Source organism: Mobula hypostoma, chromosome X2 (genome assembly GCF_963921235.1).
Source record: "Mobula hypostoma chromosome X2, sMobHyp1.1, whole genome shotgun sequence".
NCBI classification, from domain to species: domain Eukaryota; kingdom Metazoa; phylum Chordata; class Chondrichthyes; order Myliobatiformes; family Myliobatidae; genus Mobula; species Mobula hypostoma.
This window is the reverse complement of record NC_086129.1, coordinates 49,315,925-49,342,948: the sequence shown is the minus strand read 5'-3', so window position 1 is coordinate 49,342,948 and position 27,024 is coordinate 49,315,925. Positions and strand designations below refer to the sequence as shown.

At 41.3% G+C, this 27,024-nt stretch overlaps 1 protein-coding gene across 2 annotated transcripts in view; it reads left to right on the top strand.

Annotated features, from left to right (window-relative positions):
• Positions 1-27,024, top strand: part of ncapd3 (non-SMC condensin II complex, subunit D3) — a 228,092-nt gene that overhangs the window by 144,773 nt on the left and 56,295 nt on the right. For both annotated transcript variants that reach the window (XM_063038384.1, XM_063038385.1), the window contains exons 20-24: positions 1,043-1,150; positions 5,551-5,662; positions 15,633-15,728; positions 17,117-17,355; positions 23,356-23,435. In XM_063038384.1, coding sequence (XP_062894454.1) covers positions 1,043-1,150; positions 5,551-5,662; positions 15,633-15,728; positions 17,117-17,355; positions 23,356-23,435 — 635 coding nt within the window. The remainder of the gene's footprint in view (positions 1-1,042; positions 1,151-5,550; positions 5,663-15,632; positions 15,729-17,116; positions 17,356-23,355; positions 23,436-27,024) is intronic.

Below are 27,024 nucleotides of genomic sequence, written 5' to 3'. Positions count from 1 at the left end.
CCTTTCTGAGACACTGCTCCCTAAAGATGTCCTGGGTACTTTGTAGACTAGTGCCCAAGATGGAGCTGACTAGATTTACAACCTTCTGCAGCTTCTTTTGGTCCTGTGCAGTAGCCCCCCGCCCCCCATACCAGACAGTGATGCAGCCTGTCAGAATGCTCTCCACGGTCACTTCTTAGTGACCTTAACTACCTGTGCTGTTATTTGCACCTATGTACTCCGTACCTCAATGTATTGTGTCTATCGTTGTGTTATCAATCACCTCACACCGATCAGGATTAAATTCCATCTGCCTTTGATCTCCTCATTTTATCAACTCATCAATATTGTTCTAGCCAAAACTACTCTCCTCACTATACTCAACATCATCAATATTTATGTCATCTATAAAATTCCTCTCTGCTCGTGTGACTGAATTTGATGTTCCATGCAAAAAATAAAATTATGCTGGATGGGTATTTAACGCATGTATAAAACGTTTCTACAAAATGGAGTTTAAAAAAGTATAGTATAAAGATTACAAAGAGATAAAAATTGGCTATATTAGTCACATGTACATCAAAACTTCAAAACATACAGTAAAATGCATTGTTTGTGTCAACAATCATTGCAGTCAGAGGATGTGCTTGGGGCAGCTTGTAAGTGTCAGCAGGCTTCCAGTGCCAACATAACACTTACTAACACTAACCTGTACATCTCTGGAATGTGGGAGCAAGCCAGAGCACCTGGAGGAAACCCACAATGTCATGGGGAGCATGTACAAACTCCTGACAGTCAGCAGTAGAAATTGAACCCCGATCACTGACACTGTAAAACTGCTAAACTACTGTGCCGCCCACAAATTTAGTAGCTATCCGGTGGATAGGGATGTACCTGATGTTATACAGACGCAATCTCTAGTAATTCCTCTCTTGCTCTTCAGCCTTCTCTTACCTGCTGATTCTTTTAACATTAACTAAATGGAGCTGTGTTGTGAAGGTGATTTTTATTGTTAAATCTAAATGCTGTGATACTATTGAGTGATACACTATTTCTGTATTAGGTCCTGCTGGATCAGGTATGTGGAAAGCTGATCATGATCTGCGAGGCTTACATCTCTAATATTGTTCTTAGTAATGCAGGAACTCAGCATGTGGATGAAAGTATGTTGGTAAGTTTTACAACTTGTCTATTAAATTCAGTTCACTTTCTCAGTGCTATAAAATCAAATAAATTAACTTGCTATTAATGCTCACCCATAGAAAAATCACATTGAGACCGAGATAGAGTGGGCGTGGTGAGGATATTTCCAACAGTGGCTGAACCTAGGACCAGAGGGCACAGCCTCATAATACAAGGACATCCATTTAGAACAGAGATGAGGAGGAATTTTGTTAGCCAGATGAATCTGTGGCATTCATAGCCACAGACAGCTGTAGAGGTCAGGTCATTGGGTGTATTTAAAGCGGAGATTCTTGATTAGTAAGGGCGTCAAAGGTTATGAAGAGAAGGCAGGAAAGTGGGATTGAGAGAGATAATAAATCACCCATGATCAAATGGTGGAGCAGACTCAATAGGCCGAGCGGCTAATTCTGCTTAGTCTTATAATCAGAGCAACATAAGTCATGTGTTGATTAACTTGCTCCTCATGAAATAAGATTCTTTCACAGAGGTAGCTCCTGTTTGTAGAATGACTTAAAACGTGTCACAAAATACTCTTGCCTACAAACACCTGATAATCATTCTGAAATCAAAACGTAAGCAATAACCAAAGTTGATGGATAGCAAAAGAACTGAGAATTAAAAAGAATACAAATAAATTGTGTTTTTCTTTGTATTCTTTTTAATAAGGTAAAGTCTATTCTTAAAAATGTTTAAAGTATATCAAAAATTGTATGCAAACACAATCCCGAATTGCATACTGGAGGGTGAATAAGATTAAGTATGGACCTTTCAAGTTGAGAACGTATAGGCATTTTGACAGAGTACCATTCCAGGCTAAATTGCTGTATAATCCAAAGATAGTTGCTTTAAAATCATTTACAAAAAATCTAGAAGCAGAAAAAACATCTTCATAAAACCATAACACATAGGAACAGAATTAGGCAACGTGGCCCATCGAGTCTATTCCGCCATTCAACCATGGCTGTTTTATTTTTCCTCTCAGCCCCATCTTCTGCCTTCTTTTAACCTTTGACGCCCTTACTAATCAAGAACCTCTGTTTTAAATATACCCAGTGACTTGGCCTCCACAGCTGCCTGTAGCAGTGAATTCCACAGATTCACCACCCTCTGGCTAAAGAAATTCAGAATCAGGTTTATTATCACCGGCATGTGTCGTGAAATTTGTTAACTTAGCAGCAGCGGTTCAATACAGTACATAATATAGAAGAGAAAAAAACAGAATAAAGCAATAATAAATGAATTATAGTATACATATATTGAATAGATTAAAAACCATGCAGAAAACAGAAATATTATATATATTAAAAAAGTGAGATAGTGTCCAAGGGTTCGACATCCATTTAGGAATCGGACGGCAAAGGGGAAGAAGCTGTTCCTGAATCGCTGAGTGTGTGCCTTCAGGCTTCTGTACCTCCTACCTGATGGTAACAATGAGAAAAGGGCATGCCCTGGATGCTGGAGGTCCTTAATAATGGATGCTGCCTTTCTGAGACACTGCTCCCTGAAGATGTCCTGGGTACTTTGTAGGCTAATACCCAAGATGGAGCCGACTAAATTTACAGCTGCTTTCGGTCCTGTGCGGTAGCCCACTACCCCCCCCCCGCCCTCCCATTTCTGTTCCTCCTCATCTCTGTTCTAAAGGGACATTCTTTTATTCTGAAACTGTGCATTCTGGTTCTAGACTTCAGAAGACTGTTAAGTTACTGAAATAGGGGCTGAGTCAGATAAATCACTAATTTTCATAAGGCTTTTGAACATGTAGTTGAAGTGGACAAACTTGTAGGGTTAGTGGAAAACCCAGTGAAAGGGACTAAATTGAACAGTGCTCTCAAAGGTCATCTTGAATACATCTGGTCAAATAGCAGCCACCTAAGCTGTAAGATTCAGTGAGACTATTCAATGATTCTAATATTCTTACTCACTTTTTTGCCACCACGTCTTTCCTCAATGATAATGTTCGTGTCCTCAATGAAACTATTAATTACTTTATTAATTACACTTTTTCTCGGAAACCATCGTTGCAATCAGTGGCCTTTAACTTCCCTTTCAAAGTTGAGCTTTTGAACTGCCTGTATGACCTAGCATTTTTGCTGTATGAACTGAAGTCTTGAGGGTGTAGGATGGTTGTGGCAGGACCTGGGCCCCAGAGGGAGGAATGAGCCAATGTTTGGCCATTGCTGGAGCAGCCTTGGAGGCGATTCGAAGCGGCAGGACTGAGGCGAGGCAGAGTCGAATCGGCAGGGCCCGGGCCCAAGAGCAAGGTGCTGTTTGGCCGATTTAAGCACTAGGCCAGATTGGAAAGGTTGGGCATGGGCCAAATCGATGCAGTGGGTCCTGGACCCAAGAGTATGTCGAAGCGGCGGGTCCTGGGTCTGAGAGCAAGGAACATCCTGAGCTTTGGCTGATTTAAGTGCCAGGCCAGATTGAAAAGTTCAGAATGTTGGGGCTGAAGGAAAGGGAAGGGCCGATATTCAGCTTGCTGCCCACGAAGTTTACTCATTTCTGTGCTGAACTGAGGCTGTGGCCTGCAACTAATGGGCTTCTAGATCGGCTGCAGTGATGGCTAGCTTCGTGGCTGTGGACTCACTTCCGTGAACTTCAGTTCTCAATTTTTTTTTATTGTTTGCACAAATTGGGTTTTTTTCTGTTCATTGGGTGTTTGACGGTCTTTTTTTTAATGGGTTTCTTTGTTTTGTGGCCACCTGTAAAGAGATAAATCTCAAGAATTTGAAATTGACACACTTTAAAGTATTGATTACAGGCCTGCCTCTGTAGCTATTACGTCAAAGAAGAAAATTGCAGAAGCATTTTGAACCTCATGTAATTTTATAAAATCAGAATTGTGGAAATTTATGATAGGGAAAGCAAATATTGAGCAATAGATGCTGTATTTTACTTAATTTCATTTCTCAGTACTTGTTTCCCCAATTTGTTTAGTGTGGCTGTTCACTGCTGCTTAAATATGTGGAGGGCTTCAGTGGTGTTCTTTGGTATCGATCGAACTTCCAACTCTGATGGAGTCTGTAAACTCCTTAATTATAGCTCCTTAAATCCAAATTATTACTAATGCCACAGAAAACAAGTGATCTAACACTGAGGGCCTTATAGACTTGCAATCATTAAAATATCCATTAACCTTTCCATTCTGCCACTGAGTGAACTAGAACTTTAACTTGCCACTTTTCCTTGGATCCTGTGGGCATGTCATTATCTAATCAATTAGGTAGGACACTGTCACACAGTAAAATCTGTATAAAATTACATCAATGGCATAAATTTACATAAATGGTGAATACATCATTTTCAATTTTTAAAAAATCAAAATGTGACTGTTAGGCATGATTTAAGAAGTTCCACAGTTTGTGTGTCTTGCTCTTGCTTTTACTGTCTCTCCTCTCCCTTATTCTGATCCAGGAACTCACTCTGTTCATACCCTTCTTCCCTACCCTTCCCCAGTCACCTGCTGACTATCTCCCCCTGCTACTCTCAGTATGTATTCCATCCGCTCCCTTCCATGAGCCTCTTTGTTTTCTCCACACATTATTACATCCTTGGAAAGGTGAATGTATACTTTAAGAATTGTATGTTTCCCCTTGTTGAATTCTGATATCTTTATTCTAAGATTCTTTCAGAAGTCAGGAAAGAGGCACAAAACTTGTAGCTTCACGATCATTTTATTAAGCATTGATCTACACTTGCCAGATCCTTTCTGGTACCATCAGAATTGGCCTTTCTCCAATTTAGAATCTCAACACATGGACAAGACCTATCTCTTTGCATATTTACTTTGAAACTAAATTGGAGGAGGAATTTCTTCAGCCAGAGCATGATGAATGTGTGGAATTCATTGCCAGGAGTCCAGGTCATTGGATATATTTGAGGCAGAGGTTGACAGATTCTTGATTGATCAGGGCATGAAGGGATACGTGGAGAAGGGAGGAGATTTGGGCTGAGAAGGAAATAGATCAGCCATGATGAAATGGTGGACCAGACTCGATGGGCCAAATGGCCAATTTTGCTCCCGTGTCTTATTGTCTTATAACGAGTCAGCCAATTAGATTAATATTGCAGCACCAGAGAAGCTTCCAGAGCTTTCCAGAATCGTACAAATGTAACCACGAGGAGACATACTAAACAGCAGACTATTAATTGTTAAACTGCAAAGAAAATAAGAATTAAACAGTCGGATCTAATGCCCTCCACACTTGTGAACCTTGTTGCATTTGGTTAACAATATTCATTCCTTTACTCCAGTGAGTAGTGGAACATGCTGGTAAGGAAAGCATGTTTAATGTACTTCGTTGCTTTTTCAAGTGACCCTTCTGAATCCTGTGGGAATAGCTTTGGATTTGCTGAATTCAGCTGTAACATTTTGTATTCCCTCAGGTGAAACACCTTTTCACGCTTGGTGAGGCAGCACAGTTGTGCCCTGGAAAAGTGGAGAATCGGATCTTCCTTCTGGTTCAATCATTTCTTGCTTCTCCCAGTTTAGGTTCAGGTGAGAACTCACTATTGCTAGAACTGTATCAATCAAGATGATAACATCACTCGTATGTATTACAGCTAATAGCTAAGAGTTCAATTACAGCGCCATTTGCAAGAAGTTTGTATGTTTTCCCCGTGACCGCATGGATTTCCTCTGAGTGCTCCGGTTTTCTCCCACAGTCCAAAGTTAGTAGGTTAATTGGTCATTGTAAATTGTGCTGTGATTGGCTAGCCTTAAATAGGTGGGTTGCTGGGTGGCATAGCGAACAGGGCCGAATTAAGCTAGTGCGGGGCCTGTTGCATATGTTATAAAGGGGCCCTAAATTTTAAAAAATGCACATAAACATAAATTATTTACTTGCATAGTAAAATAATTCGATTTTTTCATTTGCTATACAGCCAGATAATACGACAAATGTCTAACACTTCAGTAATAGTATTACTTACATGTGGGTATCAATTTCAAATGTCAAAAGTAACAAAACTACAATTTAAGAGTGAGATTTTCTAGATTTAGCATGAGTAAATTTGTTGATGATACTGAAAAAATGTCTATTTCACGCAGAAGTTCATGTTCAATGTTCATTATAGTGAGATTGTTCAATCTGTTTTGACCCATGGTGCTCCTCAGTTTATTTTTAATCCTTTTCAGTTTTGAAAATGAGCGTTCTCCACTGCAGTTGGTAACTATGAGTGACAAATAGATGCGCAAGGCATTTTCTACATTTGGAAAACATAACTCCAAAGAATTGTCAGTTATCAAACGGTACAAATGTAACTCTACAAGGTCTTGTTTGGTGCCAATATGAGAAGCAAGATCAGTTTTCAACAGTTTAGTAAACTGCACAAATTCTTCGTTAAGACTTTCTTCCAGATCTTCAGAATATGATTTAATAAGATTTGATGACCTCTTTACGATCTCTTCAGGTGTAAACGACTGTAACTGATGAAGGAATCCAAAAACACCATTCACCTTTAGCTCAAAAATTGCTGGTGAACGCAGCAGGCCAGGCAGCATCTATAGGAGGAGGTACAGTCGACGTTTTGGGCCGGGACCCTTCGTCAGGACTAACTGAAAGAAGAGATAGTAAGAGATTTGAGAGGGGGAGGGGGAGATCCGAAATGATAAGAGAAGACAGGGGTGGATCTAAGAGCTGGACAGTTGATTGGCAAAAGGGATACCAGACTGGAGAAGGGAGAGGATCATGGGGTGGGAAGCCTGGGGAGAGAGAGAAGGGGGGAGGGGAGTCCGGAGGGTGGAGAGCAGGAAAGGAGTTATAGTGAGAGGGAGAAAAAAGAGAGAGAGAGAAAAAAAAGCGAGGAGGGATAAAAATATATTTGTTAAATAAATAAATAAGGGATGGGGTGTGAAGGGGAGGAGGGGCATCAACGGAGGTTAGAGAAGTCAATATTCATGCCATCAGGTTGAAGGCTACCCAGACGGAATATAAGGTGTTGTTCCTCCAACCTGAGTGTGGCTTCACCTTTACAGTAGAGGAGGCCGTGGATAGACATATCAGAATGGGAATGGGACGTGGAATTAAAATGTGTGGCCACTGGGAGATCCTGCTTTCTCTGGCGGACAGAGCGTAGGTGTTCAGCGAAACGGTCTCCCAGTCTGTGTCGGGTCTCACCAATATATAGAAGGCCGCATCGGGAGCACCGGACACAGTATATCACCCCAGCCGACTCATTCAGGTGAAGTGTCGCCTCACCTGGAAGGACTGTTTGGGGCCCTGAATGGTGGTGAGGGAGGAAGTGTAAGGGCAAGTGTAGCACTTGTTCTGCTTACAAGGATAAGTGCCGGGAAGGAGATCGGTGGGAAGGGATGGGGGGGACGAATGGACAAGGGAGTCGCGTAGGGAGCAATCCCTGCCTAAAGCAGAAAGGGAGCGGGGGAGGGAAAGATGTGCTTGGTGGTGGGATCCTGTTGGAGGTGGCGGAAGTTACGGAGAATTATATGTTGGACCCGGATGCTGGTGGGGTGGTAGGTGAGGACAAGGGGAACCCTGTTCCTAGTGGGGTAGCAGGAGGATGGGGTGAGAGCAGATGTGCATGAAATGGGGGAGATGCATTTGAGAGCAGAGTTGATGATGGAGGAAGGGAAGCCTCTTTCTTTTAAAAAGGAAGACATCTCCTTCGTCCTGGAATGAAAAGCCTTATCCTGAGAGCAGATGCGGCAGAGACGGAGGAATTGCAAGAAGGGGATGGCATTTTTGCAAGAGACAGGGTGGGAAGAGGAATAGTCCAGGTAGCTGTGAGAGTCTGTAGGCTTAGAGTAGACATCAGTAGATAAGCTGTCTCCAGAGATAGAGACAGAAAGATCAAGAAAGGGGAGGGAGGTGTCGGAAATGGACCAGGTAAACTTGAGGGCAAGGTGAAAGTTGGAGGCAAAGTTAATGAAGTCAATGAGCTCAGCATGCATGCAGGAAGCATCGCTAATGCAGTCGTCGGTATAGCGAAGGAAAGGTGGGGGACAGATACCAGTATAGGCTTGGAACATGGATTGTTTCACAAAGCCAACAAAAAGGCAGGCATAGCTGGGATCCATATGGGTGCTCATGGCTACACCTTTAGTTTGGAGGAAGTGGGAGGAGCCAAAGGAGAATTCTGTTGATGCTCCTCCCCTTCACACCCCATCCCTTATTTATTTATTTAATATATTTTTCATTTTTCCCTCTTTTTTTCTCCCTCTGTCCCTCTCACTATAACTCCTTGCCTGCTCGCCAGCCTCTGGGCTCCCCTCCCCTCTTCTCTCTCTCCCCAGGCTTCCTGTGCCATGATCCTCTCGCTTCTCCAGTCTGGTATCTCTTTTGCCAATCAACTTTCCAGCACTTAGATCCACCCCTGTCTTCTCCTATCATTTCGGATCTCCCCCTCCCCCTCTCAAATCTCTTCCTATCTCTTCTTTCGGTTAGTCCTGACGAAGGGTCCCAACCCGAAATGTCAACTGTACCTCTTCCTATAGATGCTGCCTGGCCTGCTGCGTTCACCAGCATTTTTTGTGTGTGTTGCTTGAATTTCCAGTATCTGCAGATTTCCTCGTGTCTGCATTCACCTCTAGATAAGCTTACTGCCTTTTTGACAGGGCAGAAAGCAAGCTGTCAATAATGGTAAGAAATGTTCAGCTTTTAAACTTCTGAGAAGGCGTTTGAGATTCAACAAGTGGATCGAGAGTGCTGGAACAACTGAAATCATCATACGCGCAATTTTACTTGTGTTTTCTTCGAGCTTGCTGTGATAGTCTTCACACTTAGTCAGATCCTTGGCTTTTTGCTCAAATTCTGAAAAAGTAGACCGCATGGCTTGAATATATCCATGCAAGGATTCATAGAGTGCACAAGCTGTGTTCAAGTCTTGGCCAGAAGATTGCAATGAAGCACTGGTCATTTCAAAACGCTGTAATAGTTGATCCCACAATATGACCATTATTCCTGTTTCCAACTTCATCATGGTTGAAAGTAGTCCATGGACACTCTGCCTTCTGTTCATTGTTATTTGAAATGTCATCCAAGACTTGTTTTATTGTAGAAAAGCTGTGTAAAAGTGCTTTTGTTGGATCTGCACGAACTGACCACCTGGTATCTGACATTCTTTTCACAATGGGCAAATGAGCACCACCATCAGATAATGCAGCAGGAGGGAGATCCCACCGTTAAGTAGAAGCAGAAAAAAATGTGTACAGGCTTTCTACAAATTGAAAGAAAATTAATGCTTCTTGACAACATTCAGCAGCACATTTTCCAACCAAATTTAGTGAATGTGCAAAACATGGAATGTAATCCGCAAACTCATTCAGCTCTTTAATTCGTGCTTGTAAGCCACTATACTTGCCACTCATGTTGCTGGCATTGTCATAACTTTGACCACGCCAGTCTTTTATATCAATGTCATTTTCCTTCAAAAAGTCAAGTAAACTTTGAGCGAGCTGTTCAGCACTATGACCATATCCAAAAACTTCACAAATCTTTCAACTGGTCCAGACGGCAAAACATAGTGCATAGTCAAAATCAGCTGGTCCACATTACTTTATACTTTTATACTTTATACTTTATTGTCACCAAACAATTGATACTAGAACATACAATCATCACAGCGATATTTGATTCTGCGCTTCCCGTTCCCTGGCTTACAAATATTAAATATTAAAAATAATAAAAATTAGTCAATATTAAAAATTTAAATTATGAATCATAAATAGAAAAATGGAAAGTAAGGTAGTGCAAAAAAACCGAGAGGCAGGTCCGGATATTTGGAGGGTACGGCCCAGATCCGGGTCAGGATCCGTTCAGCAGTCTTATCACAGTTGGAAAGAAGCTGTTCCCAAATCTGGCCGTACGAGTCTTCAAGCTCCTGAGCCTTCTCCCGGAGGGAAGAGGGATGAAAAGTGTGTTGGCTGGTTGGGTCGTGACCTTGATTATTCTGGCAACACTGCTCCGACAGTGTGCGGTGTAAAGTGAGTCCAAGGATGGAAGATTGGTTTGTGTGATGTGCTGCACCGTGTTCACGATCTTCTGCAGCTTCTTCCGGTCTTGGACAGGACAACTTCCATACCAGGTTGTGATGCACCCTAGAAGAATGCTTTCTACGGTGCATCTATAAAAATTAGTGAGGGTTTTAAGGGACAGGCCAAATTTCTTTAGTTTTCTCAGGAAGTAAAGGCACTGGTGGGCCTTCTTGGCAGTGGACTCTGCTTGGTTGGACCAAGTCAGGTCAATTATGATATTGACCCCGAGGAACTTAAAGTTTTTGACCTGTTCCACTTGTGCACCACCGATGTAAATTGGGTCGTGCGGTCCGCTACTCCTTCTGAAGTCAACAACCAATTCCTTCGTCTTGCTGACGTTGAGGGATAGGTTATTGTCTTCGCACCATGCCACCAGGTCTTTAATTTCCTCTCTGTACTCAAACTCATCATTACCTGAGATACGGCCTACAATTGTTGTGTCATCAGCAAACTTATATATTGAGTTTGATGGAAACTTGGCTACACAATCATGGGTGTACAGTGAGTACAGCAGGGGGCTGAGTACACAGCCTTGTGGGGCACCGGTGCTCAGAGTGATTGTAGAGGAGAGCTTGTCCCCTATTTTTATAGCCTGGGTCCTGTCTGTGAGGAAGTTGAAGATCCAGCTGCAGATCTGAGTGCTAAGGCCCAGGTTCTGGAGCTTAGGAATCAGTTTATTTGGAATGATGGTATTAAAGGCAGAGCTGTAGTCAATGAAAAGGAGCCTTAAAAGCGCCTTTATTCTCCCAGTGTTCTAAGAAGGAATGTAGGGCCAGAGAGATGGCATCTGCCGTTGACCTGTTGCTCCGGTAGGCGAATTGCAAAGCGTCGAGATTGACCGGTAGGCTGTGGTTGGTGTGTGCCATAACCAATCTCTCGAAGCACTTCAGAGCAATTGGTGTCAGAGTCACAGGTCGATAGTTATTCAGGCATGCCACCTTGTTCTTCTTCGGCACTGGGATTATCGTTGCCTTCTTAAAACACTAGGGGATCTTAGACTGAAGCAAGGAGCAGTTGAAGATGTCAGCAAACACTCCAGCTAGCTCCCTTGCACAGGCCCGGAGAACCCATCCCGGGACGCCATCTGGGCCCGTCCAGATATATCTGGAGTAGAATCCAATGAAACAGAATAATTCTTGTATTTCCTGACTTCACCAATAATGTGATCCAGTATGCTGGATCCAATCAGATTGATGAATTCCTCACATGTTGTTTTAGATAGGTATGATTTATGTCCCCTTCCTTCATTTGCATGAGCATTTATACCATGACACAGCAAGAAGCCAACACACGCCTGCACACACATACTGCACCATGCAGCATGCAGCTTCCCCGACATGGAAACAACAGCATTGCCAGATCGTCGTTGTTGTGGCGTGGATGAAATCAGAGTGTTGCATTACCGGTAGGTACAAAGCAGTTTCTTTATTCGACAAAACAAGGTTACTGCAAGCAGAGACCCCTGGCAGAACAGGTCTAACCACCTTGTGATTGGGGCTCAATATTTATTTGCTAAACACAAAGGACAGTTTATAGTTACAAATATAGACAATTCTTTGAAGTTTTCATATCTTTTGATTAAATTCATTCTACCGGCGCCAATATGCCTAAGCTGGCATTCATGACCTTTAGGAATGCAAGTTAAGATCCATAAATACATTATTTGGTATGTTACGTGCTAACATAGAGGACAATTCATATTCAAAAAGCATAGATATGGTGTTTTTGCAACTACCTGTAAACTTTGCATTCTTGTCTCAGAGGCGCCAGAGATGCATTGTTACAAATGAAATTGGGTTCACAGCTTTTAGGAAATGCGCTGTTATGAACTCAATCCACAGTACTTTGTCAAAGAACAGAATACTGATGGCTGAAGTCATTTATTTAAGTGTAAATGAATTGTCTATCCAAGACTCACTCTAACAGTTGTAAGAATACGGTGAGATACCGATTTCACCAGACTGCAGCTTGCATGCATTTAGTGCGGGCGGGGTCTGTAGTATATGCTACTTTTGCTACTAGGTTAATCCGGCCCTGGGGCCAAAAGGGCTTGTCCGTGCTGTGTCTATAAATAAATAAAATAATGCAAGGTTGAATGGGTCAGTCGTTCATATCTATGAAAGGAAAGAGGTTGAGGAGAACAGTGAGTTATCAAAGCAAAAATTAAAATCTGTTGATGAAAACATAAAACTATCAGAAAACTTTTGAAGTACTCAGAGGGTTGTGTTGGTTCTGTAAAGAGAGAGACATAAGATGTTTCAGATCAATAGTCTTTCTTCAAATTCCTTCCTTTGCTGGTTTGTGAGCAGGAACAGTGGATATGAATTGTTCTAAACTGTTAAGTGCATTACCTTACAGGTAAATGTTATACATTTTGGGTGATCAGATTCTGGTAGGGCACATGCTGTGTAGCAAATGACAGGGACCTTAAGAGCATTGATACACAGAGAGGCCTTGGGGTGCAAATCCATAGCTCCTTGAAGGTGGTAACGTAAGTGGATAAGATAGTAGAAAAAGCCATTTGGTATGCTTGCCTTCATAAGCCAAGCATTAAGTGCAAGAGTTGGGACATCGTACTGTATTGTACAAAACATTTGTTAGGCTGCATCATGTACAATTGTGGTTGTTGCACTGCAGGACTGATGTAGTATCAATGACGGAGAGTGCAGAAGTGATTCACCAGGATGTTCACCAGGCTGTAGCTGTAAGAGACTGGATTGGCTTGTTTTATTTTCACTGGGATATAGGAAGCTGAGAGGTGACTTTTATAGAACTTCATAAAACCTTTAAGAGCAATAGTCAGAATAGAACAGAGAATATTACAGCACAATTCAGGCCTTTCAACTAATGATATTGTGCTGACCTTTTACCGCACTCCAAGATTAATCTAATCCCTTTCTCCCACATAGCCCTTCATTTTCCATGTGCCTACCTAAGAGCCTCTTAAATGCCCTAATGTATCTACCACACACCCACCACTCTGTGTTTCAAAAAAACTTGCCTCTGACATTACTCTCTCACCCCCCTCCCACCAACTATACTTTCCTCCAGTCACCTTAAAAGTATGCTCTCATGTTAGGTCTTGCCTCCCTGGGAAAAGGGCACTGGCTTTCCAATCTATCTGTGTCTTGTACATCTCTATCAAGTTGCCTCACCTTAACTCCAAAGAGAAAAGCACAATCTTTCCTCATAAGGCATGCTCTCTGATAGAGGCAGTGTCCTGGTAAATCTCCTCAACACCCTCTCTAAAGCTTCCTCATTCTTCCTATAATGAGGTAACCAGAACTGAACACAATACTCCCGAGTGTGGTCTAACCAAGGTTTTATAAGGCTGCTCTTGAACTCAGTCCCCTGACTGATTAAGGCCAACATACCATACACATTCTTAACCACTCTATCAATTTGCACTGCAACTTTGAGGAATCTATGGACATGCAAGATCCCTTTGCTTCTCCACACTGTTAAGAATCCTTCCATAAACCCTGTATCCTGCCTTCAAGTGTGACCTTACAAAATGAATGACTTCATACTTTACGTTGGTCAGAGCCTTTCTTAGGCAGAGGAATAGATTCGATTGAAGAGAGAGATTAACTTTATGTCACATGTACATCAAAACATTTTTGTCAAGAATGTGCTGAGGGCAGCTTGCAAGTGTCGCCATGCTTCCAGTGCCAACATTGTATAAACTAGAGGGCACAGGTTCAAGTTGAGAGGGAGAAATGCGGAAGAGGTCTGAGGAGTAAGTTTCTCACAGAGGATGTTTAATACCTGGAACAAGCTGCCAGAAGCAGATAGAATTACAATGTTCCAAAAGATATTTGGACAGGTACTTATGTGTAAGAAAGGTGTCGAGGGATACAAACCTAATGTGGGCAAATGCAAATAACATGGGCATCAGCATAGATGAGGTGCGCCAAAGAAGTGCAGTAAGTTTCTATGATTCTCTGACACTTTGTTTCTGATTTCAAAAAAGAGGTAAATAATATAAAAATTAAATGTAAGAATGTAAAGATTTTTTAAATTAAGTATTGAAGATGATAAACAGTGAAAGTTTAAAAAAAACATGTTAAGGGTTTAGCATTTAGTTCCTTAATGAACTCCACCATTTTTTTGATGACAGTTGATGGGTTTGTTTGGTTTTTGGGGCCTTGCTTATATAGAGATGCAGCACAGTAACAGACCCTTCTGGCCCAACAAGTCAGCGCCGCCCAATTGCACCCAAGTTGCCAAGTAACCTACTAACCCATCCATACCTGGAATGTGGGAAGAAACTGGAGCAGCTGGAGGAAACCCCTGTGGTCACTGAGAGAACTTGCAAACTGCTACAGATGTGTGGGAGTTGAGCTCAGGTCGCTGATGCTGTAATAGCGTTACGTTATGCTGCTGACTGTGCTACCATGCTGTCCAAAGGCATTCTTTTTCCCTCCTTTCTGGAGTAAGAGTGTTACACTTTCCATGATTCAATCTGCTGCAATCCTTCCAGAATCTGGACAATTGTTCAATCTCAGAAGTAATTTTTCCACTATCTCTGCGGCTGCTTCTTCTGGAACATGGGGCTGCAGGAATGCACAGTATAAGTTGTGATTTTTAAATTATCTGTTCATCTACATTACAAATATAAACTCAAACTTCTGCTTGACTTGAAATTTTTAATTGCTGGTTAAGAGTCTAATGTCCATTTAATTTATCTTTGCTTTTTTCAAGTTGTGCATGTTAGGGATCATTCTGAAGTTACTTCCAGCTGATACTTTGTGGCTAGTGAAGCCAGTCATTAGGTGTGGGGCATTCCAATTCTGTCCCATTAAAACTACGCGGGAAGAGATTAAATTAATGTTTCTGTTATTAATCAATGTTAATATTTTGTTAAAGACGTATTCCTGCTACTTCATGCACAATTCAAGACAAATCTGTTTCGCCATTTAATATTCTGTCCAGTTGTAGATTCACGTGGCCATCCCTCAACACGGTAAGACAAGGGATTTTGGATGTCTGCAGTTTGTACTCAGAGGCTTTTGGATCAAACATCAGTATTGAACATTCAAAAGGGTTCTGCTAATTGGGATGAGCTTCCATTGTACATGTGTCATTCTGTAAACTTTGCAGATATTCCAAATGTTAAAGTAGGCGAATATAGCAATTGAAACTGTAGTTAATTGTTTATTGTTATTTTTGTGTTGAAAAAGTATAAAACATCGTGTTAAGAGAGTTTCATTCTCATTCATTCTCTCTCTCTCTCTCTCTCTCTCTCTCTCATATATATGTATATAATAATGAATAAAACATGTTAACAGTGTTAGTGTTAGTTTTCTAGTGACTTAATTTTGAAAATTATAATTACAAACATTTTTGATACTTAAGTTTCTGAAGTTGGAAATTAGGTTATATTAATATGCGGAAAGACATTATCTGAAGAAGTATTTCTGTCTGATATGTTAAATTATTCAATCACAAGTATTTTCTTTGGTTATTATATCAGATGGCGATTATCTCCCAGCTTCACAGCTCCTTACTGAATTTTCAGGATCTACTACCGTATCTTCTGTTGTCCGAGCACATGCCTTTTTCACTCTGGGTAAGGCCATTGTTGTCTGGATTTGCTGGTGAACTTCTACTGTTCTTTATACTATTCCACATATCCTCTCTCTGATCTGAGATACTGAAATCAAATTATAATTATTTTATTAACATTCCAGTTACAATCAGAATAAAATGGTGAAGGGTGAAGCTGAAGAAAGATTGGAGTTACTGAATATTTGCTGGTCCCTGTGAAAATTTACATTAGAAAAATATTTGCCTTTGATAGAGAATGAGAATAGCTCCTTGCATACTGATTAACTTTTAGACAGAGAAAATACATTGTTTTTACTAATGCACCAACTTACATTGTACAGAAATGTTGTACCTACAACATGGAGGATGAGAGCTAACTTAATAGAGATGTAACACACATAAAAGTTGCTGGTGAACGCAGCAGGCCAGGCAGCATCTCTAGGAAGTGGTACAATCAATATTTCGGGCCGAGACCCTTCGTCAGGATAGAGATGTACAAGATGCTAAGAGGCATAGATAGTATGGATAGCCAGAGACTTTTTCCCAGGACGTAAATGGCTAGTAGGAAGGGGGCATAATTTTAAGGTGATTGGAGGAAAGTATAGAGAGGATGTCATAGGTAGCTTCTTTTCCACAGAGAGTGGTGTGTGTGTGGAGCACCCTGCCAGTGTGGTGGTAAAGGCAGATACATTAGGGAATTTTAAGAAACTCTTAGGTGGGCACGTGGATGGAAAAAAATGAAGAGCCACGTGGGAGGGAAGGTTAGATTGATCTTAGAATAGGTTAAAGCATTGGCACAACATTGTGGGGCAAATGGCCTCAACTGTGCTGTCATTTTCCATGTTTTATGTAAATGATGCTAAATATTGATTGTCCACATAACTAAGAAATACAGGAAGTCCAAGCAAGTAAAATAGTAATCAAGTTCTTAATCTTTTATGGAAATTGGAACTTCTGAGATGATGCACTGAATCTGTTGAGGTAATTTTTAAAAAAAGACTAGTTCTGAACTGGAACCAGCCTGTAATGACCATTTGAACTCCAGTACGGGGCAAATTTGCAGATCTCATCAGTCAAAAAAATAGAGTACTCTTAACTAACTGTGGTGTCTGTGAACATTAAAAGGATTCAGCCTTAACTGATACAATTTCTGAATGTATTTCTGTATATGGGAAGAACAGAAGGCCCAGTTTTTTATCCTGTTTCCAGTCAGATATCATGCAAGCACTCGCGTGTCAGTTTGCACAAGAGGATGAGAGTTACTGAATATTTACTCTTCCCTATGAAAGTTTACCTCAGAAAGATATCTGCCTTTGAGGAGAGGGAATATGAATAGCTCCTTGCACACATACTAACTTTCAGGCAGAGAAATGCATTATTTTTACCAATGCACCACCTTATTTTGTATAGGAAAGTTGTGCCTACAACACGAAGATCTAGCAAAGAAATCCATTGCTGCCTTTGCCCGCGAGTTGGAGGTGTGTGAAAATACAGCAGTTCGCAATAATGTCATCATCATCATATGTGACCTCTGTATGCGATATACCACTATGGTGGATCGGTACATTCCTAACGTCGCTGCATGTTTAAAAGACAATGATCCCTTTATTCGTAAACAGACTTTGGTCATGCTGACCAACTTACTCCAGGTAAGAGTTCTCTATTTTGTTAGATCAAATAACTAGCTGTGAATTATATTTTGCTAATTACTGCAGACCCATAATCCTCGGCTGAGTCAAAACTTGTATACAGTTATTTTCTTTCAGCAGTTACCATATTATTGTTGATGTGAATTGTAATTTTCTATATGCGTTACTATCTGAAACAAAACTGATTACATAATTCATTATTAATGTAGAGAATTGAAGTCTTCTGAGCTTGTAATGCATTTAACTAAAAGGAATACAGCTCAAAATTATATTTACTATTGACTTCCAATCATTTGATGTTTCTATTTTTTTCTCTGATTCAAGTGCTTGACTTTGTTAACTTCAAATTTAATGGCAATGCTGTAAATGTTTGTCATTCATATAGTTAGACCTCATGGCTTTGAATAATAGATGCCTTAGAACAGTTTCCCAACCTTTTTCAGCCCAACATCCTCCAAAGCACTTTCATACTTGCCAACGACCTGCCCAAGGACCTTCATACTTGCCAATGCTCCTCCTAGGCACAATGTACTTTCCAGCGCCTCCGCAGTGTAAAAACATGTCTACTGTATGCTAACATGAGAAAAAATATTCTGCTTTAAATTTTTATTTGTCTTTAAACCCAGCTTACACAGTACCTGTGTACTGTACAGCAGCTTTGATACCAGTGTGATCCTTGAGCATGATGGTTTTTAGCAAGGTTCAAGTTGTGACAACAAAAGCCTTCAGTCCACATGCATAACAACGTCCAAACAGTTTCTATTTTTTGTGACTATGTGGTTCACTGCACTGAAGCCTCTTTCAACAAGGTAGGAGGATGGAAATACAATGAAAAACAATTTGACTCTTCTCCAAGGACCAGGAAACTTCATATCACAGTGTAGCCACATACCACTGAAGCCGACATTTTTGAAAAGCATTTTTGCTTCTTCGTCACTTTGAATTTTGATAATGTCTTCTTGAAAGCTCGCTTCCTGTTCTTCCACCTTGCAAAAAAATGGGTTAATTACCCAGTCTGGAATTTCCAGATTGTTCAAATCCTTGAATCAATTCTGAAAATCCTTCTTCAGGTATAAGCAGTACTCTTGCAAATCACCATCTGTGAAAGAGAGTGCCATACTTTCCACCCAGGGAAAAGCTTTTTCAAGTATGTAAAATGTAAAAGAGAAATGAGGGTGGATATAGGACTGCTAGAAAATGAGGCAGGAGAAATACTAACGGGGCAAGGAGATGGCAGATGAACTAAATGAGTAGTTCGCATTAGTCTTCACTGTGGAAGACGGTAGCAGTGTGCCAGATGTTGTAGAGTGTGAAGAAAGAGAAATGGGTGCAGTTACTATTACAAAGGAAAAGGTGTTCAAAAAGCTGAAAGACATAGAGGTACATAAGTCACCCGGACCAGATGAACTGCACCCTAGGGTTCTGAAAGAGGTAGCAATATAGATTGTGGTGGCATTAGCAATGACCTTTCAAAACCCATTAGACTGGCATGGTGCCAGAGGACTGGAAAACTGCAAATGTCACTCTTTACAAACGGAGGAAGGCAGCAGAAGAGAAATTATAGAACAGTTAGCCTGACCTCAGTGGTTGTGAAAATGTTGGAGTCAATTGTTAAGAACAAGGTGATGGAGTACTTGGTGACATAGGACAAAGTCAGCATGGTTTCCTTCAGGGAAAATCCTGCCTGATGAACCTGTTGGAATTCTTTGAGGAGATTACAAGTAGGATAGATAAAGGAGATGTATTGGATGTTGTATATTTGGACTTTCAGAAGGCCTTTGACAAGGTGCTACACATGAGGCTGCTTACCAAGTTAAGAGCCTGTGGTATTACAGGAAAGGTGGTTAGAGCATTGGCTGATTGAAAGAAGGAAGCAAGTGGGCATAAAAGGATCCTTTTCTGGTTGGCTGTCAGTAACTAGTGGTGTTCCGCAGGGGTCGATATTGGGACCACTTCTTTTTATGCTGTATATAAATGATTTAGATGATGAAATAGATGGCTTTGTTGCCAAGTTTGCAGATGATACGAAGATTGGTGAAGGGACAGGTAGTGTTTAGGAAACAGGTAGGCTCAGAGGGACTTAGGAGAATGGGCAAGAAAGTGGCAAATGAAATATAATGTTGGAAAATGCAGTGTCATGCACTTTGCTAGTAGAAATAAATGTGTGGACTATTTTCTAAGCGGAGTGAAAATCTGAAAATCTAAAAATCTGAGATGCATAGGGACTTGGGAGTCCTTGTGCAGAATACCCTAAAGCAGGGGTGGCCAACCTTTTACATTCGATGTGTCAATTTTTTCACGCACGAGATCAGATGCGATTTTTTTCACACACAAGTTCTATATTAACATATTTTTACAAGAACTGAATGGGGGTGCAAAAGTTGTATTGCACATCTGAACTCGTGCGTGAAAAAATTGACACATGGAATATAAAAGGTTGGCCATCCCTGCCCTAAAGGTTAACTTGCAGGTTGAATCGGTGGTGAGGAATGCAAATGCAATGTTAGCATTCATTTCAAGAGGTCCAGAATACAAGAGCAAGGATGTGATGCTGAGGCTTTATAAGGCACTGGTGAGGCCTCACCTTGAGTATTGCGAACAGTTTTGGGCCCCTCATCTTAGAAGAGATGTGCTGACATTGGAGAGGGCCCAGAGGAGGTTCACAAGGATGATTCCAGGAATGAAAGGGTTATCATATGAAGAACGTTTGATGGCTCTGGGTCTGTACTTGCTGGAATTTAGAAGGATGAGGGGGGATCACATTGAAACCTTTTGGAATGTTGAAAGGCCTAGACAGTAGTTGTGGAAAGGATGTTTCCCATGGTGGGAGAGTCTGGGACAAGAAGGCACAGCCTCAGGATAGAGGGGCATCCATTCAAGCAGATGCAGAGAAATTCCTTCAGCCAGAGGTTGGTGAATTTGTGGAATTTGTTCCCACATGCAGCTGTGGAAGCCAGGTCGTTGGGTGTATTTAAGGCAGAGATTGACAGGTTCTTGATTCGACATGGCATCAAAGGTTACGGGGAGAAGGCTGGAAAATGGGGTTGAGGAGGAGAAAAAAAAGATCAGCCATGATTGAATGGTGGAGCCGACTTGATGGACCAAATGGCCTAATTCTGCACCTACGTCCTATGGTCTTATGGAGATGTTGATGATGAATTACGCAGTAGATTGCAAACAGACTTGGAATTTCTTTTTTCATAAATGCCACTAAACCAGCATGCTGACCTGTCATATATGGTGCTCCACCTGTTGCACAAGAAGTCATGTTCCTAATCAGAATACTTTTATCCTCGATATATATATTGAGCTCGTCATAGATGGATTCTCTTTTGATACTCATTTTTAACTTTCTACAAAAGAGAACTTCTTCATAGACTTTTCCATTTTTGATGAACTGTACATATTCCATTAGCAACGCCTCATTATATCGCACAGTTGACTCATCTAGTTGTATGCCAAATTCTGTTTTTTGTAGCTCTGTGCATAGTTGATACTCAATGTCTTCACTCATTTTGTCAGTACGACGAGCTACAGAGTTATTACTCAGAGGAATTGATTTTAAAAATTGGTATCCATTTTGAGAACAATGGTGAGCACTTCTGATACAGCAGGCGTTATTAATCTTTCGCCAATTGTATGGGATTTTCCACACTTTGCTATCATTTTGGAAATGTTATAAGAAGCAATGAGACCACTATCAAGGTCATTTTTAGCTTTCTTAGCAAATGACTCAAGTGTGCAACACTTTTCAAATGCCAGTGTTGTATCGTTGCACAACCTGTTTTCTGTAGATCTGTAGAGAAAGCTGAGAGGGTGTACTTGACTTAACAATTATTAAGTTGTATGAACTTGTTCCGTGCTGCAAATCATGGGGAACTGTTGGGCACCCTGGTTGCTATACTGGAGGACTGGAAGATTGCAAGTGTCACTCCACTCTTTAAGAAAGGCAGAAGACAAAAGAGAGGAAATTGTAGGCCAGTTAGCCTAACCTCAGTGGTTGGGGAAAGTGTTGGAGTCCATTATTAAGGATAAAATTTTGGGGTACTTGGAGACTGTGTTGGCGCGTGACCAAGTGGTTAAGGCGTTCATCTAGTGATTTGAAGGTCACTAGTTCGAGCCTTGGCTGAGGCAGCGTGTGTATCCTTGAGCAAGGCATTTAATCACACATTGCTCTGCAATGACACCCGTGCCAAGCTGTATGGGTCCTAATGCCCTTCCCTTGGACAACGTCGGTGGCGTGGAGAGAGGAGACTTGCAGCATGGGCAACTGCTGGTCTTCCATACAACCTTGCCCAGGCCTGCGCCCTGCGTCCTGGAAACCTTCCAAGGTGCAAATCCATGATCTCACAAAAGTAATGGATGCAAAAAAAAAACTTAGAGACTAATCTGTTGGAGTTCTTCGAGGAAGTAATAAGCAAGGTGGACAAAGGAGAGGCAATGAATGTCATTTACTTGGATTTTCATAAGGCATTTGATAAGGTGCCACACATGAGGCTGCTTAACAAGATTAAAACTCCTATGGTGATACAGGAAAGTACTGGCATGTGTAGAGGAATGACTGACAGGCAGGAGGCAGCAAGTGGGATTAAAGGTTGCCTTTTCTGGTTGGCTGCCAGTGACTAACGGTGTTTCTCAGGAATCAATATTGGGACTGCTACTTTTCAAATTGGTTGTCAATGATTTAGATAGTGGAATTGATGGCTTTGTGACAAAAGTTTGCGGATGGTATGAAGAGAGGTGGAGGGGTAGGTAGTGCTGAGGAAGCAATGCGATTACAGCAGAACTTGGACATATTGGAAGAATGGGCAAAAAAGTGGCAGATGGAATACAGTGTTAGAAAATGTATGATAATGCATTTTGGTAAAAGGTCTCCTGCACAGTCACTCAGTTTTTGAGGACAGCCTGCTCTAGGCAGATTTACAGCTGTGCCATATTCTTTCCATTTCTTGATGATTGACTTAACTGCACTCCAAAGGATATTCATTCACTTGAAATTTTCTTGTATCCATCTTCTGACTTGTGCTTTTCAATAACCTTTTCTTGGAGTTGCTTGAAGTATTCTTTTGTCTTCATGGTGTAGTTTTTGCCAGGATACTGACTCACCGCAGTTGGACCTTCCAGATACAGGTATTTTTTTTACAACAGTCAATTAAAACACCTTGACTGCACACAGGTCTCCAAAAACAGATTTCTATTTAACTAATTATGTGACTTCTAAAACCATTGGTTGCACCAGTGATGATGTGATGATTTGGTGTGTTATATTAAAAGGGGGGGGGAATACTTAAGCAATCAATTACTTTATGTTTTAATTATTTATTTAGCAATACATCATGGTAACAGGCCCTTTCGGCCCAATGAGTATGCGTCGCCCAATTCCACCCAAGTGACTAATTAACTTACTACCCATATTTGTAATTAATTTCAATCACTTTGTCGAGATCTGTTTTCATTTTGACACAAAAGAGTCTTTTTGTGTTGGTCAGTGTCAAAAAAACCAAATTAAATCCACTGTGATTCAATGTCGTAAAACAGTAAAACATGAAAACTTCCAAGGAGGATGAATACTTTTTATAAGCACTGCAGTTCCATGTACTAATGTATGCTCTAAGTTCATCACCCCTACTCATAATACTCCAAACATTAAAATATATGCACTTCAAACTATCCGACCCATCATATCTGTTATTTCCCCTTTGTCTCCTGAGTAGCATCAGCAAACCTCCTGGCCAGGATGTTGGTTCCCCTCTAGTTCAGGTGCAACCCGTCCTTCTTATACAGGTAACCCCTTTCCTAGAAAAGCTTCCAATGATCCAAGAACTTGAAACCCTGTCCCCTGCAACATCTCCACAGCCGATCATTCATCTGTGGAGTCTCACGGAATGCAATTTTTAAAATAGTACTGCGAATATTTAGGCCAAATATCACTTTTGGAGAGTGTTAACATTTCAGGTCCATTTCTATCATTTTCATGGCATTTGTTTCTTCCCTTTGCAGGAAGAATTCATAAAATGGAAAGGTTCCCTCTTCTTCAGATTTGTGAGTGTTCTGGTGGATTCAGATGAAAGTATACGGAGGTAACTGGCTTTTAGTGAAACTAAGATAAAATAAGTTATCAATTTTTTTCTTTGACAATGGACAGAAGAAGGGTGAAATTCCAAGAGGTTTATAGCTGAGTCTGTACAAGAGCATTTGTACTTTTTAAAAAAAAGAAAGAAAAATCTCAGCTGAAGGATCAGTGAATACTGAAAAGCATAAAATATGTTGGTTCCGGTTCAAGCAACAGCAGTAGAGAAAGAAACAATTAATATTTCAGGTCAATACCCTTTCATTTGCAAGTGTCTGTGCTCACTTCTGATCTTGCGATGGAGCAAAGGTCTATGATGAAGCAGTTGAAGATGGTTGGGCCTGGGAGACAGCCATCGCAGAACACTGCAGCACAGAAACGGGTCTTTCAGTCCATCTAGTCCATGCCAAGCTAAAATTCTGCCTACTCCCATCAACCTGCATCTAGAACATAGCCTTCCATATCCCCCCCATCCACGTACGTATCCAAATTTCCCTTAAATCTTGAAACCAAACCCGCATCCACCAATTCTGCTAGAAGCTGGTTCCATTCTCTGCGCCCTCTGAGTGAAGTTCCCCCTAAATATTTCACCTTTCACCCTTAACTCATGGCCTCTAGTTGTGGTCTCACCGAACCCCAGTGGAAATAGCCTGCTTTTATTTACCCTATCGATACCCCTCATAATTTTGTATACCTTTATCACTCCTGTGGTAATCTCTGGGCTGGGGCAATTGACCCCAAAGTCTAGCTGCGGCTGCACAGAAACTGTAAGACCTGCACGGTCAGGAGCTTGGGTGACTTTGCTGTTGCACAATATTGATGATTGGTTTGGGAAACCTGAGAAGTAACAAATATCACTTTTCAGATGGCATTCATTGCAGATTTGTTTTATTTGCCACATTTACTGTACATTGAAGCATCAAAATGTACAGTGAAATGTGTTGTTTACCTCAATGATCAACACAGTCAGAAGATATGCTGGGGGCAGTCCACAAGTGTTGCCGTGCTTTCAGTGCCAACAAGTTAATAACCATAAAACTAACTACGCATTTGGAATGTAGGAGGAAACCGGAGCACCCTGAGGAAAGCCATGCAGTTGTGGGGAGAATTTCTTACAACAGCAGCGGGAATTTAACCCCAGTCAGTGATCACTGGCACTGTAAAGCAATTGTGCTAACTGCTATGCTACTGTACTGCCTCACTCTTGCTTGAGTTTTTGAAACAAGAGAATTTCGTTCAAAGTTTAAAGTAAATTTATTATCAAAGTATATATGTCTCCATATACAGCCCTAAGATTCATTTTCTTGTGAGCATGTTCAATAAATCCATAACACAATAATAACCATAATAGAATCAATGAAAGACCACACCAACTGAGCATTCAACCAGTGTGCAAAAGACAACAAACTGTGCAAATACAAAAAAGAAATAATAATAATAAATAAATGAGCAATAAACATTCAAGAGCATGAGATGAAGAGTCCTTAAAAGTGAGTCCAGAGATTTTGGGAACATTTCAGTGATGGGGCAAGTGGAGCTGAGTAAAGTTATCCCCTTAGTTCATGTACCACATTTCTGATGGCAGCAGTGAGAAGGAGCATGTCCTGGGTGGTGGGGTCCCTGGTGATGGATGCTGCTTTCCTGCGACAGTGTTTCGTGTAGATGTGCTCAATGGTGGGGAGAACTTTACCAGCGATGGACTGGACCATATCCACTACTTTTTGTAGGGTTTTCTGTTCAAGGGCATTCGTGTTTCCATACCAGACTGTGATGTAACCAGCCAATACAGTCTCCACACATCTATAGAAGTTTGTCAAAGTTTTAGATGTCATGCCGAATATTCGCAAACTCCTAAGGAAGTAGAGGTGGCTGCTGTGCTTTCTTTGTAACTGCATTTGCATGCTGGGCCCAGGACAGAGCCTCTGAAATGATAATACCTGGCAATTTGAAGTTGCTAACCCTCTCCACCTCTGATGGGGACTGGCTTATGGACCTCTGGTTTCCTTCTCCTGAAGTCAATAACCAGCTCCTTGGTCTTGCTGACATTGAGTGAGAGGTTGTTATTGTGGCACTACTCAGCCAGATTTTCAATCTCCCTCATCACCACCATGCTGATTCGTCACCACCTTTGATTTGGCTTATGACAGTGGTGTTGCCAGCAAACTTGAATATGGTGTTGGAGCCATGCCTAGCCACACAGTCATAAGTGTAAAGTGAGTAGAGCAGGGGGCTAAATACACAGCCCTGTGGTGCATCTGTGCTGATGGAGATTGTGGAGGAGATGTTGTTACCAATCTGAACTGACTGGGGTCTGCAAGTGAGGAAATGGAGAATCTAATTGCATAAGGAGGTATTGAGGCCAAGGTCTTAAAGCTTATTGATTAGTCTGGAGGGGATGATAGTATTGAATGCTGAGCTGTAGTCTATAAAGAGCATCCTGATGTAACCATCTTTGTGGTCCAGATGTTGCAGGGTTGATTGAACAGCCAATGAAATAGCATTTGCTGTGGAACAGTTGTGCCAGTTGGCAAATTAGAGCAGATCCAAGTTGCTTCTCAGGCAGGAGTTGATATGTTTCACATCAACCTCTCAAAATACTTTCATCACTATGGACGGAAGTGCTACAGGATGATGGTCATTGAGGCAGTAGCTTCAGAGAGAGCTATGGGAGTTCGTGGTAGTTCCTTCATGTTTTGACAGTCAAAGCGAGCATAGGAGGCATTGAGCTCATCTGGAAGCGAAGCCCTGTCGTCGCCTATGTTGCTTCATTTAACTTTATAGGAGGTGATAGTATTCAAATTTAGTCCGGAATTGCCATCTCGCCCATGAGATGGCTTTCCAAAGATCCTGCCTGGACCTCTTGTACCTTTCTTGGTCGATAGACTTGATTGCCTCTGATCTGGCCCTCAGCAGACTGTAGATCTCATGGTTCATCCAGGGCTTTTGGTTGGGGACACACTTGCCTACAATGAGTATATATGGCATAGATGACAGATGTCAAAGGCTTGCAAGGGTCCTAGAAGAAGAAGAGTTCAATGTTCTCAGTTGGTATGATGGGTAGATAAATGGCAGATGGAATTAAATCTGAGAAAATGTGAGTAGTTACATTGTGGGCAGCCTAATAAATCTAGGATATGTGCAATGAATGGTCGGAACCTGAGGAATGATGAGAAACAAAATAACTTGCGTGTGTGAATTAGTCTTTACAATATTGTTGATAGGTGTTTCAACTGAATGTTACTAAATAAGGATGAAACTCGGGGAAAATCAAACACTTTCTGAAGAGCAGACTATGAGTTTGAATTCTGTCCATGAAGTTTTTGGTCATGTCATAAAACCACTGATCCACAGTTGAGGGAATTGCACAGTGTGCTAATAATTTCATTTCCACTCTTTGTTACACCTTCTTGGCAAATCTGCAAGGTACCTGCCTCCTCTTGCACAGAGCAGAACTTTCTTTTTCTCCCCACATGCTTCTGAAGACATGCCGTGTCCTCTGCGAGCTGCTGTGACAATATTCACTCTGCGGTAGTGTCTTAATACACAGCACTTGCTTGGTGATATTGGAGCAGCCTCTCTTCAGGGCTGTGACTCACATT